This window comes from Triturus cristatus, chromosome 9 (assembly GCF_964204655.1).
Source record: "Triturus cristatus chromosome 9, aTriCri1.1, whole genome shotgun sequence".
In the NCBI taxonomy this organism is placed as follows: Eukaryota; Metazoa; Chordata; class Amphibia; order Caudata; family Salamandridae; genus Triturus; species Triturus cristatus.
Window position 1 is genome coordinate 693684776 of NC_140592.1, and position 17876 is coordinate 693702651.

The 17876-nt window shown below is 47.2% G+C and overlaps 1 protein-coding gene across 1 annotated transcript in view; it reads right to left on the bottom strand.

Annotated features, from left to right (window-relative positions):
- Positions 1-17876, bottom strand: part of LOC146798514 (NF-kappa-B inhibitor epsilon-like) — a 105696-nt gene that overhangs the window by 64878 nt on the left and 22942 nt on the right. Inside the window, exon 2 of the mRNA XM_085625807.1 lies at positions 5049-5151. Within this exon, the coding sequence (XP_085481933.1) occupies positions 5049-5151 (103 nt within the window). The remainder of the gene's footprint in view (positions 1-5048; positions 5152-17876) is intronic.

A 17876-nucleotide genomic window follows, 5' to 3' on the forward strand; every position in this document is an offset into this window, starting at 1 on the left:
TCCAAGGTTCTTAAAAAGGGCTTATTTAGGGGTAGTAATACAAATTTATAATTGTGATACCCCCAGTCATTGCATTGTGTTACGTTTCACATCCAAGGTTTATGGGGCAGAACTACTAACACTCTACGACTGGTATGCATCAAAAAAGTATAGCAAACTTGTGTTGTTTGGGCTTCACTTTCCAGCACAAATCCTGGATTGCGTTGGTGAGTAGCCCTGAAGTAACACTATGCACTGCTTTGTCTAAAAGAGGCATACCATGGGTGGTACATGGATTTTCCCATGTACCTATCCATGGATTTTGACACTAATTTCTACCTACTGACTATTGTTGAGAGGGATTTGCCTCCATAATGCTCCTCGAGGCAGGTGCAAAGCTGAGGAAAAGATTCATTTTCTCCAAACCCTTCCAACTTTGCATATGTTCTGCACCGTGCACCACACATGCAAAGTGGCAAAGTGTTAAATTTGATCAAAGCACAGAAGTTGGTGCTGGAAAGGTACCCTTCCAGTATAAAACCTATGTTTGCCATCACATATACATCCTTTAACTATGGTGCAAGAGTGTGTGCATTGGTGCAAGGTAGCCTAAGGTACACCAGCACTAGAGAACAGCACAACTGCACCATATGATCTAAGTAGATATGGTGCTGTTGTGCTCTCCCCCTTTTCACGCAACACTGCACACAACTTTGGTTACTGTGTGGCCTGAAAACCTGGGAAATATACCTCTTGATTTTTTAAGAACAGGCGCTCTTAACATATTATGTCTATCAGCATGGATGACATTTTTTAAGGGCCAGCTTGGGCATTTGGCAATATTCAAATAGATACAGTTGCACAGTTCTAAGTATATTTTTATTTTGTGTACACAACGCGGCTTGTCATTCTTGCATGTTTCTTTGTACACCTTTCGAATTCTCTATTCACAAGGTTTCAAGAGCATTAAATACCCACTTCTCATGATGTTTTAACCAACTGTCTTTGCAGGAATGTTCTTCACTCCACACCTGTCTGGTGAACATACTTGCTTATAGTAAACAGCCACAATCACCAACAGCATGAGATGCACAAAAGGCTTTGATGCGTCATTTTTCTAAAAGTGATCTATGTGCCATAATTTGTTAATCTAAAATTCATTGTTTGCACACTGGCTGCTCGTCATGCAATGCAATGCACTGCAACTACACTTTGCCCGTGCTTCATGGCTCTAAAGTGGCCGGTTACATGAGAAGCCCTGCAGTGCAGAACTTTAGGAAATCACTGCGATTACTCTATTTGTATCCTGACCCTTTCTGTCATATTTTGCCAACATTTCTGGAGCTTTGTTGGTGGAAGAATAGCTCAGCGGGCTGAATTCTGTCTGTGTAAAATGAATGTAGTCGCAATTGCAAACTCTCTACGTCTCACGCATCATACTACTATAATCAAATCCACAGACTGCAATTTGGTTTGTGGTGTGTGATGTGTACATGATGTACATGTTTAGAGCATATCAAACTACACAGGTGGTGTGTGTTACATACATTCCAATAGTATTTAGTGTATATCAAACCACTTTATCATAATTATCAGACCAATGTTTATGTCTATTCCACACAAATCAGTGATCATACCACCGATTTCCTGAGCACATACATAGTTGTTAGGGGCAGAACCCACTGGATTTAACATGCTGTGAGACCTGTGGGCCCTTTTAACCCATGAGAGGGAGGAGATCCTCCACACATGCGCCTATGTGGATGCAATTGGGCATGTGATGTTATGATAACTGTTCCTGGGCAAATGATGATTCTGTAAGGCCATTTGTGGTTGTTATTGAGAATGAGGCAGCAGTACTGCTGGACAAAGGTTGCCTTGCACTTCTTCTATCATATGTGGGCCTTTGCCGTACCATGGCAGCACTCTATTGGTAGTAGCGCATGGGTAGATCATTTTTCAGCCCTTTATGACTGTGTATGCTTTAAGCCCACGTCCCATTGTTTTCAATGGGATGATCGACTCTCAATCACATGGGAAAAAGTAAGAGATGCAATTTTATCCCTGTTCTCGGACGGACAGGGCCACTGGTACGAGTGGGGTTCCAGGTGACCTACTGAAATCTTTAGTTGAACTTTGGGCTCCTATTCTTACTATACACATTAATGCAGCTATCTAGGGACCTTTGCCAGAAGCCTGGCGACAGTCAGTAATATTCCTAGTATACAAAAAAAGGAGACAGAAGTGTTCCGGCCTGTTACAGGCCAATTTATCTTGTAGAAGTGGAGGTTAAAAGAAGAGGGAGCATAATCCTGGAGACACTGATGAGTTGGGACAGTGGGAATATTATTTTGTCCGACCTTCAATATGAGTTTAGACCCAGAAGGGGTACAGTGGAGCAAAACATGAATGTTTATTTATTGATCCCCAAATACAGAGTGGCTAGGAAGGGATCGGTACACCTGGCCTTCATGGACCTCAGCTCAGCCTTTGATAAGGTTAATCGTGATAGACTTTGGGCAGAGCTGGGGTCCTTGGGGTCGAACCGGTTCTTGTTAATTTTATGAGAGACATCCATGCAGACCTGACAGGGGTAGTCAAATATTGAATTAACAGAGAGTGCACCCAGCCTTTTAACTTAAAAAGAGGTGTGCGACAGGGATGTATCCTTGCTCCGTTTTCATTCACCATGTATATTAATTGTTTAGAGGAGGTGTTTTCCAATGGCAGTCTAGATGTCCCCTGAGTTAATGGCAGGCCAATCCCCATGCCTTTATATGTCGACAATGCAGTTTTAATTGCTCGTACAGCTAGAAGTCGTCAGCAGCTTTTAGATTTATTTATCTCTTTTGTGGCCATTTTGGACCTATCCACACATTTTTAAAAAATCTCATTTTATGATGATTGGTCCTAAGAATATGAAACATGCCAGACTTTTAGCCCAGGGTTGGACCCTGGGCGGCGTTGAAAACTTCTCCTATTTGGGGATTTTATTAAACTGAAGTCTTAGTTGGCAATCTGAGATAAAAAAAAAATGAAGGCTGCCTCAAAAGAGCTATTTCTGGCCTGAATACCTTTGCCAGTTGCCTTGAGAATAAGCCTATAAAAGTAATGTTGGATGTATATAAGGCCAAATGTATCCCCATGGCAACATTTGGAAGTGAGATTTGGGGGTTTGTCTCCATTGAAAATATTCAGGTTATGGAAAATAGGTTCTTGAGAGGTCTTTTAGCGGTTGGACATAGTACTCCGGCCGAAATTGTACATGATGAATTAGGCAATGAAATGTTTTTCTGATTTTATTCGTTCACGCCCGCGGTTACTCTGGCGTTCGGTTTGGTGCAAGGAGTGGGAACTAAATAGATCAATCCTTCGGGACTGTTTATCCCTGGACTGCGCACTTCAGATTCCATGGCTTCAGTATATTAAGTTGACTTTCAACAATTTAGGAAGACCAGGCCTTTTATCAGAGTCTGATGGAATTAGTAAAAATATATATTGCATGGGTTAAACAGGCTTTTTCCCTTAGACCGAATGCAGATCGGGAGGCTTTAAACAAACTATGAGATCATATGTTATGGTCAAATCTGTACAAGGAATGAGCCTTGCTTACTTTGGGGAAATGTCCCATCTTCAGAAGCGTCTTCTAACTTATTTTAGACTTAGCACTTTCCATCAGCTTCTGTTCCCAAGTGGGGGTTGGTATAAACCATCTCATTTGCCTTTATGTACATGTGATAATATATCTATTTGTGATACCATGCATGTCGTGCTTATCTGCCGCAGATTTGTTTCTCTCCGCCATGAGTATATTAGGCCCCTGCTGTTGCCAATGGATTTTAGACAGATTAGACCTGCGTTTTTATATTTATAGCTTTTATGCACACCCAAACTGTGTTTGTATGCATCCTGCTTTTTGATTGGAGTCTTTAGGGACAGTTCTTAGTATTTTATCCTAGGTATACTTGACTCACTGATTTTTCTTATTTTAAGCTATTTTAAAATGTGTTTTGTTTTTACTATGTGTATCTTTTAAAGTATTTTGGTTCACTCATTTATTGTATACTTATATGATTTTCGCAAAAAATCCGATAACGTTTTGATAATGATGGTATAATTGTCAAGGTATTCACATGAAATATTACAATGCCCAGTATTGGGCTTCTCGAAATAGCCTTGTCTGTCGAAACCCCACAAAACAAGCGCTAGAGGATTGGGACATGATGCACCCGTTGGCCTGAATGACATCATGGGTTGACACCCAGTTCCACCCTCAATATTTACCTTCTGCCTGTTGTGGGGCTAGAAGAAGGGTAAGGACCAGAAAATATAGAAAGTTAATTGGATTCTTAAAACCCTGTACATACTGTTTACACTATTGACTTCATGACCACAGAGACTACTGGTAGCCATGGCAGTGCCAGTGGTACCAAAGAGAAACCTAAAGGTAGCATTGCTAATCTAGCTGCCCCTAATTGTTTTGTCATCAGTGATGTTGTAACATTTCAGGTGCTTTCCATGTGTTTGACATGTCTGAACTTTCATGTGAATGTTGCTAAATTCCAAATGGCCCCTATTTACACTTGCCTTCTGATACATCAGACCTGGTCTGCATTCTGACATACTCCCAGTTAACAATCAGGCTTCCCATGGTTATGAAGATCATCACAGTGGTACATCAGTAATCCCCCCCCCCCATCCACTAAAACTAATTTGAAAAGCTCCTTTGAATGCCCACCATTACACAAGTACCTGGCCAACTGTGAGCACTCAATAGGGCTGCCGTGTCTGTATATGAAGGCCTGATTAAATCCCCAGGCTTCAGTTGTGCTGCACTTATACACAGAATGCTCTCCAGATAGAGGTGCTTAATAGCATAGAGTTACCCTACACAAATGCACGTTGATAAATGTATTTCCAATAATGGTTATCGCTCCCTACATCTTTATGTTATCATTCTCCTTTGGAGGTTTTGTTACTGTCCCCTCAGACCTATGCTTTTTTTTTAAAGTCCCACAAATGATTTTTCATTAGCTTTCAGGATTTTACAATGGCAGCAATACCTTTACCTGTAGGAGGGTGTTGTGGAAGTTCAGAAACTCCGGCGGGGATTGTAGGATGAGATCCAGGGCCACACGCTGCTGCTCGTGGATGATACAGAGGCTCAGATACCTGTGTGGAGAGAGACATGACAGGCTGAGAGAGCTGTGGTGGTGGAGCGCAATCTGGATAGTTGCGGGATGGGATTTGGAATGGGATGGGAGCTCTTAAACCATTGTGAATGGGGGTCGCAGGAGTAAGGAAACTACTAATGTCCCCACCTAAGCAATTTTGTGGTTCCAGCCAAAAACAAGTGGCCCCAGGGAGATTCTGAGCTGCTGCACTGCGCAGCATGGACCCTTCTGAATGTCTTGGTAGCCGAGCTAAAGAATAAGCAAAAATACAATAAGAAAATGGTAAACATAACCTTGCTGCTGCAGGCTCCATTAATATTGATAAGGGATGAGGGGAGGGTCCAAGTGATCTAAGGTAACCCTGGGCGTAGTTTGCGAAGTAGCGCTATGCGTAACTACGCGAGGTGCACTTCGCACTACGCGAGCTACGCGTAGCTTCGCAAACTGCGTAGTGCACTGTGCAAGATGCTGTTCGCACTGATTGCACAGTGCCGGATGCTTGTCCACACTGTGCAATCAGTGCAAACTGCATCTTGCACAGTGCAAGCGGTCATTTTCTGCCGCTCGAGTAGATTTCTACTCGAGTGGCAGCTTTCTCAACGCGGACTGGTAGTTTCTCATCGCGAGCATACACGACCACTTGCAATGAGAAACCTGACCTCCCCGCGTTGAGAAGCTCGCCGGGAGGTTTATTTTCCGCGATCGGCAACTTGATATTGCTGATCACGAACGAGGAAAAAGTCTCGCCGGGATGTCATTTTGCTTGCTCGCAGTCGCCAACTTGAAGACCGCGAGCAAGCAAAACATGACCGCTGCACTACGCTACGCGTGTTTGCACTGTGCTACGTGCAATTCACGTAGTTTAAAGTAGCGCAAACTACGCGAGCGTAGCGTAGTGCTTTGCCCAAGCTTAATCTAAGGTGATGAGATGAGAAAATTGAATTGTAGCTGCTTTGGAAGTAACAGTAGAGTACACGTTCATGTGGGAACAGGAAATAGAAAATGGTTAGGAAGGAGGACAAGCATACTGCTGGCAGACAATTTGTTAGCTGGTATGCAGCAAGCAGGAGCACAGCTGGACATGGCACAAGAGATTATGAACATCTTCCCTACAGGCAACAGTGCAGACATGATAGTGGGGGCAACCAGCACTAAGTTCAACAAACAAGTCTGAAGGGAGGGTGGAGGCCTGAGGCTGTAGACAAACCCTATTGAGACATACAGGCTAGGCCAGAAGACAAAAGAACATGAAAAACAAGCATTTGCAATGCAATAGGTCTCGCATTTACGCAAGTTTAAGCTATTGGCATTGTAAATGACAATGCTTTTATTTATGTTTTGTCATGGCCCAGCAGTCAAACATGTGTGATTGTACTGCTTATCTCCTTACTGTTATTCTTCCTACCCGAAAGACAACTCCAAACAGTTTTGAAAGATAAACCATTTTGTCAAACAGTTACATTTTGATTACTCAAAATGCTGTAATTTATCATTTCCTCACTCGCCCTGTGAACAAGTATTTCATGACAGCATTATCTTTGTATTATTCATACATGAATATATTCCTTGATGTTATCCCTCAAGCTTTTTCAAGGCTAAAAATAAATTGCCAGAACAAATTAGTTTTTATACAAAAAACAATGGTAAAAAGAAAAATGATAAACAGAAATCATTACTAATTGCAAAGCTAACAAAACGTAATTCTTGTACACTTGATTCCTGTGCACTTAAGGTTAGTTTATCACTAGTATTAAACTCCATCAAGTCAGAAAAACAATTTTATTAGTGATTATGGATAAACTTGAGTGGTGTCACTCATTGCTTCTTTTGATAAGTTGTTTGAGTTAGGTTATTCTGTTGAATACTTCTATCTGCAAATGTCTCACCTTTAGAATGTTTCCCAGACACCAGACTGAATTTAGCCTTTATGCAGCAGTGCTCCTGCTAAGTGAAGTCCTGCAGCTCCACGTTGACCTGGTTTCTCCCCAGAAATGATGGAGTGAAGTCACATAAAGAAAAGGGGTTTTAATTTTCATTTAATTTAATTATTAGTTTAAACGATTTGTAGAGCGCGTGGCTACCAGGGGGCTTTGTAGAAAGGTGTATGCATATTTTGTTACCGGTAATTACCTGATGAGGAGGACACTGCTAATTGTATTTTATGCCCAAACAGCTTTGGAAACTGCGTGGATGAGAATAAGGGAATACCGTAGGAAAAAGTGTGTATAAATATTGTGAGGAATGAACGAAGAAATAACTCCTTAAAAATCACCACAGGAGCCCTGGTAGGACCAACAAATGGTTGACAGCTGCATTTCCCTGCCAAAAACTAATAAAAGAAAGAGCGAGCCAAGCAATTGGATTCCTAGTCAAACCCCAAAGTAAACATTAACACTGTGTGTTTAGCAAGTAATTATTTCTTTCCCATGAGAGTTCGTTAAAGAAATTCGAAGAGGACACAATATTTGTTGTGCACCGAGGTAAATATGCATAGTACCCCCAGGGGCACCCCGCTTACCCCCCTCCCCCAAATTAGGTTACCCAAAGAAGACACAAGAAACAGTTGTAGATGGGTAACAAATGCTGCAGGATTTATTACATAATTTCCAGGATATGTAATAGGTGGGTTATCTTACGGGCGATCCAAGGGCAGGCGGCCATCTACTTCACCTGCCCCGCCTGATGAGCCGGGCAGCACGGGAACGACCCGCAGGTGCTGCCCCCCAAGTGATTCTTTTTTGATCACGTGCCGTTGAGATTCTACTCACACCCCCCCTCTCGGGGCGGAGCGTCGCATAGCAAACCCCCGGTTGTTCAGGCCCACAACCGCCCACAGGCCTAGCGGGGCGCCGACCGGCTTCCGGGACCTCTCTGGAGGCTCCTCGTTTTGGCTCAGGCACCACGTGGTGCCGCGCAGAGGTACCCTTTGTACCGGCCTGCTTCCAGATCGCCCTGTAACTCCGCCTGCAACGAAAAGAAAACATTAAAACGTTCAGCCAAAAACCCCACCCCACCACACCACGCCGGGTAAGCGGTAGGGAGGGTAAAAGGGCGAGGTGGGCGACAAAGAGGTCGCCAGTGAGGGTGGGGGAAGGCTAAATAGCCTTCCCCTCACACCTGGGCCCGGAAGTGACGCGCCTTTCGCGTCACTTCCGGCCCCCTACACGGAGGGGGGCACGATCAAGAACCCTGCCCCCGCCCCCCCCGAAGTATGGAGTGGGGAGGGGTGACCGGGGCCCCGGGGCCACTAAGGCGCCGACCGCCGAGTGGCCCCCTGCGGGGGCCGCGGTCAGCGGCATAGTACCCCCAGGGGCACCCCGCTTACCCCCCTCCCCCAAATTAGGTTACCCAAAGAAGACACAAGAAACAGTTGTAGATGGGTAACAAATGCTGCAGGATTTATTACATAATTTCCAGGATATGTAATAGGTGGGTTATCTTACGGGCGATCCAAGGGCAGGCGGCCATCTACTTCACCTGCCCCGCCTGATGAGCCGGGCAGCACGGGAACGACCCGCAGGTGCTGCCCCCCAAGTGATTCTTTTTTGATCACGTGCCGTTGAGATTCTACTCACACCCCCCCTCTCGGGGCGGAGCGTCGCATAGCAAACCCCCGGTTGTTCAGGCCCACAACCGCCCACAGGCCTAGCGGGGCGCCGACCGGCTTCCGGGACCTCTCTGGAGGCTCCTCGTTTTGGCTCAGGCACCACGTGGTGCCGCGCAGAGGTACCCTTTGTACCGGCCTGCTTCCAGATCGCCCTGTAACTCCGCCACAGCCCTGGAGGCGGCTAACCGTCGCAGCCAGGGCCCCCCACCAACCCGCTATAGTCTTACCTGCCACCTCTCCTATCTAGGGCTTCCTGCGACTAGCTGGAAGGGAACCGTCCTAGCAGAAGGGAGAGTTTGAAATTCTGCCACTTCATGACAGTGTGACAGCGCTAGCGGGGCTCAAACCTTGTGAGATCCCTTATATCCACAGGCCAAAAAGATGATTCTGAAGTTTTGCCACCTTATGACATTTTGACAGCGTTTCCTGGACTCGAACCCTTGTCCTGTGAGACCATTACAACCGTAGGCACAAGACCTACCATTGAGCTATGGCTCCAGGTTGTTGAAGAGTTTGAAATTTGCCAACTTCTGACACTTTGACAGCGTTTACGGGACTCGAACCCAAGACTTACCAGTGAGCTATAGCTCCTGGTGTTGTAGATGGCCCCATCAAGGCCCCCAAGGCCCGAGACGCTATCCTAATCGGAATAGGGTCTGCTGAAATAAAGGACCCATTGGGCCTGGGGAGATGTGCCAAGAACTATTCGCCCCCCATGCGGGCAGGTTACCCTCTTCACAATTATGGGCCTGCCCTCTTAGGCTATGAAGGCGAGAAGGGGTTTACTTAACCTTTGGCCAGCCCCTCTGATTGCTAAACCCGGGGCACAGGAGAGCTCCTCGCTGCCAGCGCCTGACCATGGGCACCATCCCCTAATCCTTATGGGAATTATGCCCCTACAGATCCCTCAGTGATGTAACCCCCTAGGCGTACCAGCTTCGGGAATCTATCCAGCTTAAACATTGCGCGCTGACAGTAAAGTTCACGCGTTGAGGATTGACTAAGTCCTGCTACGCCCTTCCCATCATGCTCCTCAGAAGGAGGGTGGCGGGGGGTGCCCCCCACCACAACCCAGAGCATCCCCAGCGGTGCCAAATTCCTGCTCCGTTGAAGTAGAGATTCAGTGCACCCTGGGCGTGACCAATGTTCTATTGCCATAATGTCCCCTTGTGTTTGCCCCGCTGACACCCCAGTTATTGGGACAGCAGCCCCCATATGCTGGCTGGCGGCGCCCCCTGAGAACGGTAAAAGTGTCCGTAACCAGGATCCCAGTCTCCGCAGCTGCAGTACGCGACCAGTGATTCCGGTGGAGAATGCCACCAGCCGCAATGGTCCTCTAGGCATTATGAAAAGCACTATTTAACCTGGGCCTATCTCCAAATGATGGTGATTTCACCCAGCTGACGGCCGGAGGCCCGCCTCTGGAGCCTATTCACCTGTTTTGCTACTCGGGCCCCCTTCTGGGTGGGCCTCCGAGTTAGGGCAACGCGCGTGCTCCCCGGGCACGGTGCTGCTGACCCAGTGCGCACGCTGGTACCTTATCTGTTGCTAAATGCCCTACCGCTGGAAGCTTCCCAGGAAAAGTAGACTTCGAGGTCCCACCTAAATTGATCCCATCGCCTGGGGGGAACCCAGTGGTGGCAGGACCTGTATGGTAACTCCATCCCGGTGTAGCTATCGCTTATTTGTGCCGCCGAAGCAGGCAATGCCCCCTTAGTCTCAAGTTCTACCCCTAGAGAATAACCTTGGGGGCAGACAAGTCTGTGGGAACCAACCGGAAACTTTGGTGCAAATACCGGCCCTTATTCTGAACGTTGCGAATGCTGCACGGTCAATAAAGCCCTGACGCCCTGGGGCTCTACGTGGTCTTTACCAAACTTTGAACGACCGCACACTTGCTATATAACAACTATACCACCCACAAACCGGGTGGAAGGTCTTCATCGAAGCAACCCGAAATCTGTCTTTGGTTGCATGGGAATGCCCCCCAAAGTACATCTGGACCTATTCCTATATGGTTCCTTCAGCTACTCCTCCTGCATGCCTAACTCTTGGTTATGGTGCCCCGCTCAGTGGTCTGCAGGCTAATCGGCTTAACCATGAACTATCGGTTGATTTGAGACAGAGGTAAACCCCGGGTTGCCATCCGCTCGCGAGCGGCGCACCCGCAACCACTTGGACAATCACGCTGGTAACCTTGTGCCGTGATTTAAGCCCTAGTGATGCGCTATGTGGTGACCACTTATTCTTTGCCGCTAAGTCAGTGCGTCCCCGTATTCAATGCGATTGGGGCACTGAGCTGCACCCATATCTAACCCATCTAGTGGCTCAAACCAGACTTCCTTTAGCATTAGATAATAGCTACCATTCTATCTTGGTTGCGTAGCCCTGCCCGACTAGGCACCCACCCGGGTGTCTAGGTTACAGTTAGATATGTGTGAGTTCCCCCATATCAGTGACCGTTGAAGGCTGCCCACATAAGCATGTTGGCGGGGCCGAGTTGTGGGCGACAAAGAGGTCGCCAGTGAGGGTGGGGGAAGGCTAAATAGCCTTCCCCTCACACCTGGGCCCGGAAGTGACGCGCCTTTCGCGTCACTTCCGGCCCCCTACACGGAGGGGGGCACGATCAAGAACCCTGCCCCCGCCCCCCCCGAAGTATGGAGTGGGGAGGGGTGACCGGGGCCCCGGGGCCACTAAGGCGCCGACCGCCGAGTGGCCCCCTGCGGGGGCCGCGGTCAGCGGCATTGTAATGAAATAGGAAGACCAGGGAGGCCTAGGAAAGAGAGCAAAACATATAGGGGCGGTTTAATCCGGGCAACTCGTACAGAGAGAAACAAAAGCCTGTTCACCTTGGAAGAGACGATAAAGTCCAAAGCTGGGGCATGTGTGTATAGGTTGCACGAAACAAGCGCCTTGAGAAGTTGGTAAATGTGTGTTCGGCAGTGGTTGGAGTTATTCACTGCAGTGGCGTAATGAAAGTTGAAGGGGACCCCCTGCAAGGTGCACAGAGGGGCCCCGCTCCGGATTTAATCCTGAGCTATCAGGCCTGAGTACTGTGCTGAGGGGGCCCCCTTCAGCTCGAGGCCCCCCGCGCCGCAGGGGCTGCGGGGGATCTGTGTTACGCCCCTGACTCTCGAGGGCCTGGGAGAGGGCTGCTGTCTGGCTGTGAGGGTAGAGGTCACATGAGGAGAGCCAGAGACACAAAGGGCCGTCCAAGAATCCAATGAGGGAGGGAGAGGGTCTGGCAAAGGTGCAGGTAGAGGGCACGCTTCTTTCTGCCGCTTGCTTCTGAGTTATGAATACCGCAGCACGTGACCAACTCGATATTTGAATTTATCTCCAGCACCAGACAGGTGTCTGTGAGAATTCACTTGCAGAAATCAAACGTGGGGGAACGCTCCTCCCGGGCGAGATGGCAGTGAAATGGCTGAGAACTTAGTGCGTTTGTTAATTGACTTCCGTTGCACTGAGGGGTATTTCGTGTTGCAGAAGCGAAAAGTTGTAAGTGTTCACCGAAGTGTGGACATTTCACGTTTAAGTAGGAAGACTGCATTTATAAACATGGAGGGGAGTTGTTAGCAAACTCAAAGATGCGTACTTACCTCCATCCGAAACAATAGACGAGGCAAAGAGAACTAGAGCAGTGACCACCCAATTCAGTGCAGTGTGAGTAAATAGAGGGTAAAGGGAGATATTTTATTAAGAGGCAGTCCCCACAATAATTTCAATCTAACACTGCACAAAGTCGGTCTCTCTTACGTAGGATGTGCAGTCCCTTCCTCCCCCTCACTGACAGAGTCCAGCACCGTGTCCCTCAAGCACCAATCCCAGTGATCACCCCCTTCCCAGCCCCGAACCTTCCTTACCTTTAGCCTTCATCGGATAACCTGCTTCCCATGTGCTGGCTAAACAAAACTCCAAGCTGGCGAATGAGTGTTTAAAGGTGTCTGCAATGACAATAGCTTGATCGCGCGTAAATGCGAGTCTGCGCATCATTGCAAATGTTATAACGTTTGCCCCTCGCCCCCCTTGCTCGGCCTTAACAAAAGCGGCCTGCACTTTTAATAAAATAAATAAGCATGTCCGCTCTAGTTAAAGCAGATGTGCTATAATTTTAATAAATACATTAGGAAAGTGGTCAGCGTTAAGTAAATAATAAATTTGGCGTGCCGCTGTAGTAAAGCGGACGCGATATAATTTAAATATATACATTAATAAAACCAGAGGGCCTGCTGAGATGTTGTGGGTGGAATAGGGAGATCATTAAAGAAAAAAGTGTTTACCGACTTATGAAGGAGACCATGTAATGCCACAAGTAGAAGATCCAGTCCTCATGGGCGGTACCAAATGGAGACAGGGCGGTAACAAGGATGGACTAACAAGCCTCATAATGAATCGGAAGCCAGCATTTACCAAGGACAATGACACCAGCCAATGAAAAGAATGGGCGGAGTGGACGAGGCTTACACATCATACTCAACTACTGCATGCCTCGCAGAGCGAGGAGCGCATGTGCGCTGCCGCTAGGCTTGACCTAAAAAAAATTAATGGATATGGGAATGAGGGCTGAGCAAGTGGTACAGGAGAGTGCAAAATACTGCAAGAAGGAAAACATGGGAATCGTCACATCCTTAAGGGCTCACTAAAGGGCCACAACTAAGGAAAATTTGGGAAATCAAACTCATTGTACATTTTAAATTGCTAGGCTACTGAAAGAAGGGTGGGGAGGGTTCAGAGGAGCAGGAAAAGGAAGCTAGTACGAAGCATGAGAACAGCAATGACAAGAGAGAACTGAACTGTGGTGTTTTGGTATATGACAGGGTGCACTGGAAACACTTCCCAGAAGGCTTTGCTCTGAATGTTTATATATTTGGATGTCGTCCGAAAAGGACAGGTTACCTTCCATCTGCCAGCACAATTACACTAAGATTACATGTTTTGGACTAGATAGAGTAATGACCGTGGTGCTATTAGAGAGCTCAGATTGAACCTTTTGCAGGAATGAATGGCATTCAAAGACCCACAGCCACCCTGTACAGCACCATTCCTTTCCCTGGTCCTCACCAAGATGGAAATAAGTCCTTCATCTGCTTGAGAGAGAAGAGTATGTCAATTCAAGTAAGAATGTAGTAAACGTGAAAGTAGCCATCCGGTCATCCAGTGCTTTAAGAAGGGGCCAAGAGCGGAGGCAGTGCTTCTAGATCTGCCAGGGCTGAATACAAAACCCACACAAAGCAAAAGATGCACTGTACTGGAGGCTTCACTCCTATTTCAAATACAAACATATTTGGGTAAAGCCAGGAATAGGTCTGAAGGGTACCACATCTATTGGTGCGCGTGATGCGGTCTGCCCTCCCACCTCAGTGAACTGCCCGCTTTTGAAAGTCTAGTTTTTTTGTAAAGCGTTCACTCCATAAATGAAGGCTGTTTCTAAGCAGTCCAAATGCTTGAAGATGAGAGACTAAAGGCAAAGGTCTCTTCCCAGGGTCCTGTGTCAGTACACTGTTAAAATACTCATTTCCGGTGGATCTTCTGTTTACTTTTGGAGTCACAGTGCTGAAGGTAATCAAGTTATTCCCTGTGTACACCCCACCAGCCAAGAGTATAGAAAGCAAACGTCCTGGTGCTGCTTGCTTTTAAATGTACATTTGTTGGGTGCTTTATTGCTCATGGCTCGGCATAATGGTGCAATATTATTATTTAGATTCACATTTTGGTTATTCTTTGTCCAATAGTACTATATTGCAAGTAAAGCATTCTATCACACTTGTATAAGGCCCACTTCTTCATTTGTAAAAAACATAAGTGCCAGGGTCCTCGTCAGGGCACCACCGTAGCCTGCACCACCCAGTGACCCTGCCAGCGCTGCCAATAATAGTACTTACAGGACTACTAGCCATCACACTTCTACAAGTGTGGCCATCCAGACTGTTCGAGGTCCCCAAAACTATACGAATGGCTTCGGCAGCAGGTTTTAGTTGTTTTTAATGTATATTGAATTAATAAACAACTGTAGTTCTGCGTATCTCTATATTACATAAACATCGCCACCATGTGGCAGCTGTCATAAGTGCCGGTGTTGACAATTAAGTGTGGGTGCCGAGCACTGGAAACCACCAGCTCAAATTAAGCACTGATTGGCCATATCTTTAAGTACGCCACAACTGTTCTAGAGGATTCTTTCTTATACCTCTTAGGATACGCAACTTATTATAACCCCATCCCACCTATTTCATCCCACTTAAGGCACTGAGGGCAGGGAGACTTATCTAGCAGAAATGCATGGGAACACAAGCCTGAAAAATTTATGAGGGCTGCTACGTTTATAGTGAGTAATTTCACAGTACGGTAAAAGAGCCAAAAAATTGGAGAAGTGCTTCAAGAGGGGTTTCCACATTAACTTTAAGGCTCACAGAAAAAGGCAATAAATGGAGAACTCGAAAGAGACGAATGAACAATCGGAAGGGGTAATAAAAAAGGATGGCCTATTTACAAATTGAAAATTTCATTACCAGGGCAGTGTCTGAAAAGGGAGACGATGAATTTTGACCATGATGTCCTTTCCTGGTTGGTGGACCAACCAATATGATGAACTTTGTAGTTTAAGATGGACTGTGCAGCAGTTTGTTTGATTATTAATGCAGACATTGATTTGGTGGGTGTTGAAGTGATTGGGCTAAGGGAGCCAAATGTGATATTAAGAAGGAAATCCAGCTGTTCTGTCTCCCATAATTAGCTATAGGTCCAGTAGACAGTTCGCCGTTCTTGGGGACATAACTACACTCAGTGGCGAAATAAAGTTACTAAAGAAAAGCCAAGCATCTTCTAGGACATTTTGGATGCCAGCAGTCACGCCTAGCTGCACCTGTCAATCACATAGGCAGGTCAATGCGATGGGCTAATAATCCCTACCTTATTGTCTTAGACAAGACAGCAGCTAATTGGAGTTTGGTAGGAGTTTCTGAATAGCGGTGCCAACCCCCCATTAGGGCAGAGGAGCGTCGCCCCCCTGTTGTCAGTGCAGTGCACCAAAAATGGAAATAAATTGGGTAATAACATGAATTACTGCTTTATTTTTCATAGCTTCAATCCTGAGCAGTATTTGGGGGAGGGGCTGCTACTGACTGACAGAAGGAGAGCAGTGCTCACTCCACCATGTTACACTGCGCAAGTCACCTTGACTTGCGCAGTGCAAACCTCTTCACCTAGCTGTCTCAGACAGCTGGTTGGAGAGCAGGCACAGGCCTCCTGTTTCTTCTGGAACGTCAAGGCAAACTGCTCCAGCCAATCCTGGTGCTGCTGTCATGCTGCTCCTCTGCAGTATGAGAGCAGTGTTGGGATTTGCAGAAGGGGGTTGCCTGAGGCTCCATGAGGTGTGCCTTCAAGCTGACTGCAGAAGAAAGAAGACAATTCGGAGCGAAACGTGGGTAAGTTAATTTTTAGGTCTCGCCTGACCCAGCGTATGCGCTGATCTGGTGAGACTTTTAGTAAGGGCTTCAAATAATGCTACCATGGCCGGCCTACAGCTTGTGTGCATGTGCGCGGGCGCACTTACGAGCAGAGGCGCCATATGGCTTTCCTCGTCATGCTCATTAAGCGCATCGCTCGCCGCGCTTGATCGGGACACCTCATTCCACAAATACACACTTCACTTCAGGATTGCACACTTCACTCCTGGCCTTGTACCCCATCCCAGGATTGACCACTTAAGCCAAGTATTGCGCACTTCACCCCAAAACTTGCACATCGAAGGCAAGGACTGCACACTCCACCGAAGGACGACGGCCCCGGCTGCGCGCTTCAACCAGGTCTGCACACTCCGTTGAAACACAGCGCACGTCGGACCCGGGCTGTGCGCTTTGATCTAGAACAGCGCACTCCATCGAAGGGCAACTCGCTTCTCCCCCGGACTGTGCACTTCAACCCAGGCCCGCTCACTCCATTTAAAGACATCTCACTTCGGCCCCGAAGTTTGAGCTTCATCCCAGAACTGTACACTCAACCCAAAGCCGTGCATTTCATCACAGGGCTGTGCATTTCACACAAGGGCAGCTCACTTTGCTGTAAAATGATGCATTTTCCCTCAGCACTGGACACTCTGCCCCAGGGCCACGCCTTTCAGCATAGGGCTGTGCACTTAACACAAGGACAGTTCACTATATTGTAAAACGACACATTTTTCCTCAGCACTGCAGACTCCACCCCAGGGCCACGCATTTCAGGATAGGACTGTGCAGGGCCGCGGAGTCTGTTCTACAAGTCCTGTTCATTCAGGACTGAACGCTTCCCCTCAGGGCTGACTGCTCATTGCACCCCAGCCTGCGTGCTCCACCCGTGTGAGAAGCACTGCGCCTGGACCGCTGGCCTCTTTGCCCAGCACTTGAAAGACAGAATACTGGACAGGTGAGTGTAACACACCTTTATATCATTATATGCCTGTGTCTATTTTTTCTGTTTTACTTTCTCATCGTATTTTAGTTTCGGGTTTGTGCGAACTTGGCACAAAAGCTTGGTAGGTTGGCAACCCACATTTCACAGGTTCAAATAAGGATAGGGCTGACTCAGCCTTTCATCCATCATAGGTTTATAAGACCAAGTAGGGTAATCATAATACCTGTGTTTACAGAGCTAGGAAGCCGCCCGACCGTTGAAGGAAGCGTGTAGAGCTATCCAGAAAGTACGTTATGATTGTAAAACTAGTGTGTGTGCGCGCGCGTGTGTAGTGGGGGGAGGGGTCGATCTCTGGTTATGTAACTCAGTCATCTGGTGTAGAAGAAGAAACATAGACTTGCATGTTTACATTGATCCCTAGGAGGTACTTCACAATTCCTAACACAGCCCCTACAGTGAGCCTCAGAGCGCGGGGTTTGTGGGCTGAGCCTCTGCCCAGGTGTAGCCTCACTCGCAGGGACTAGACCTCATTTGGGTCACAGACTACAGAGAAGGAGCGGCGGGTATCTGCTCATCCCTCTTACAATGCCTCAGGTCACCCCAAACCCAACCAATAACTGATGGGCGTGTCGATTCAATCACACACACAGGGGGTGACTAATTTGCCCCTTTAGACACATCTTCCATCACTCGGTAGTTCCCTGAGTATGATGTTATAGCTTAGC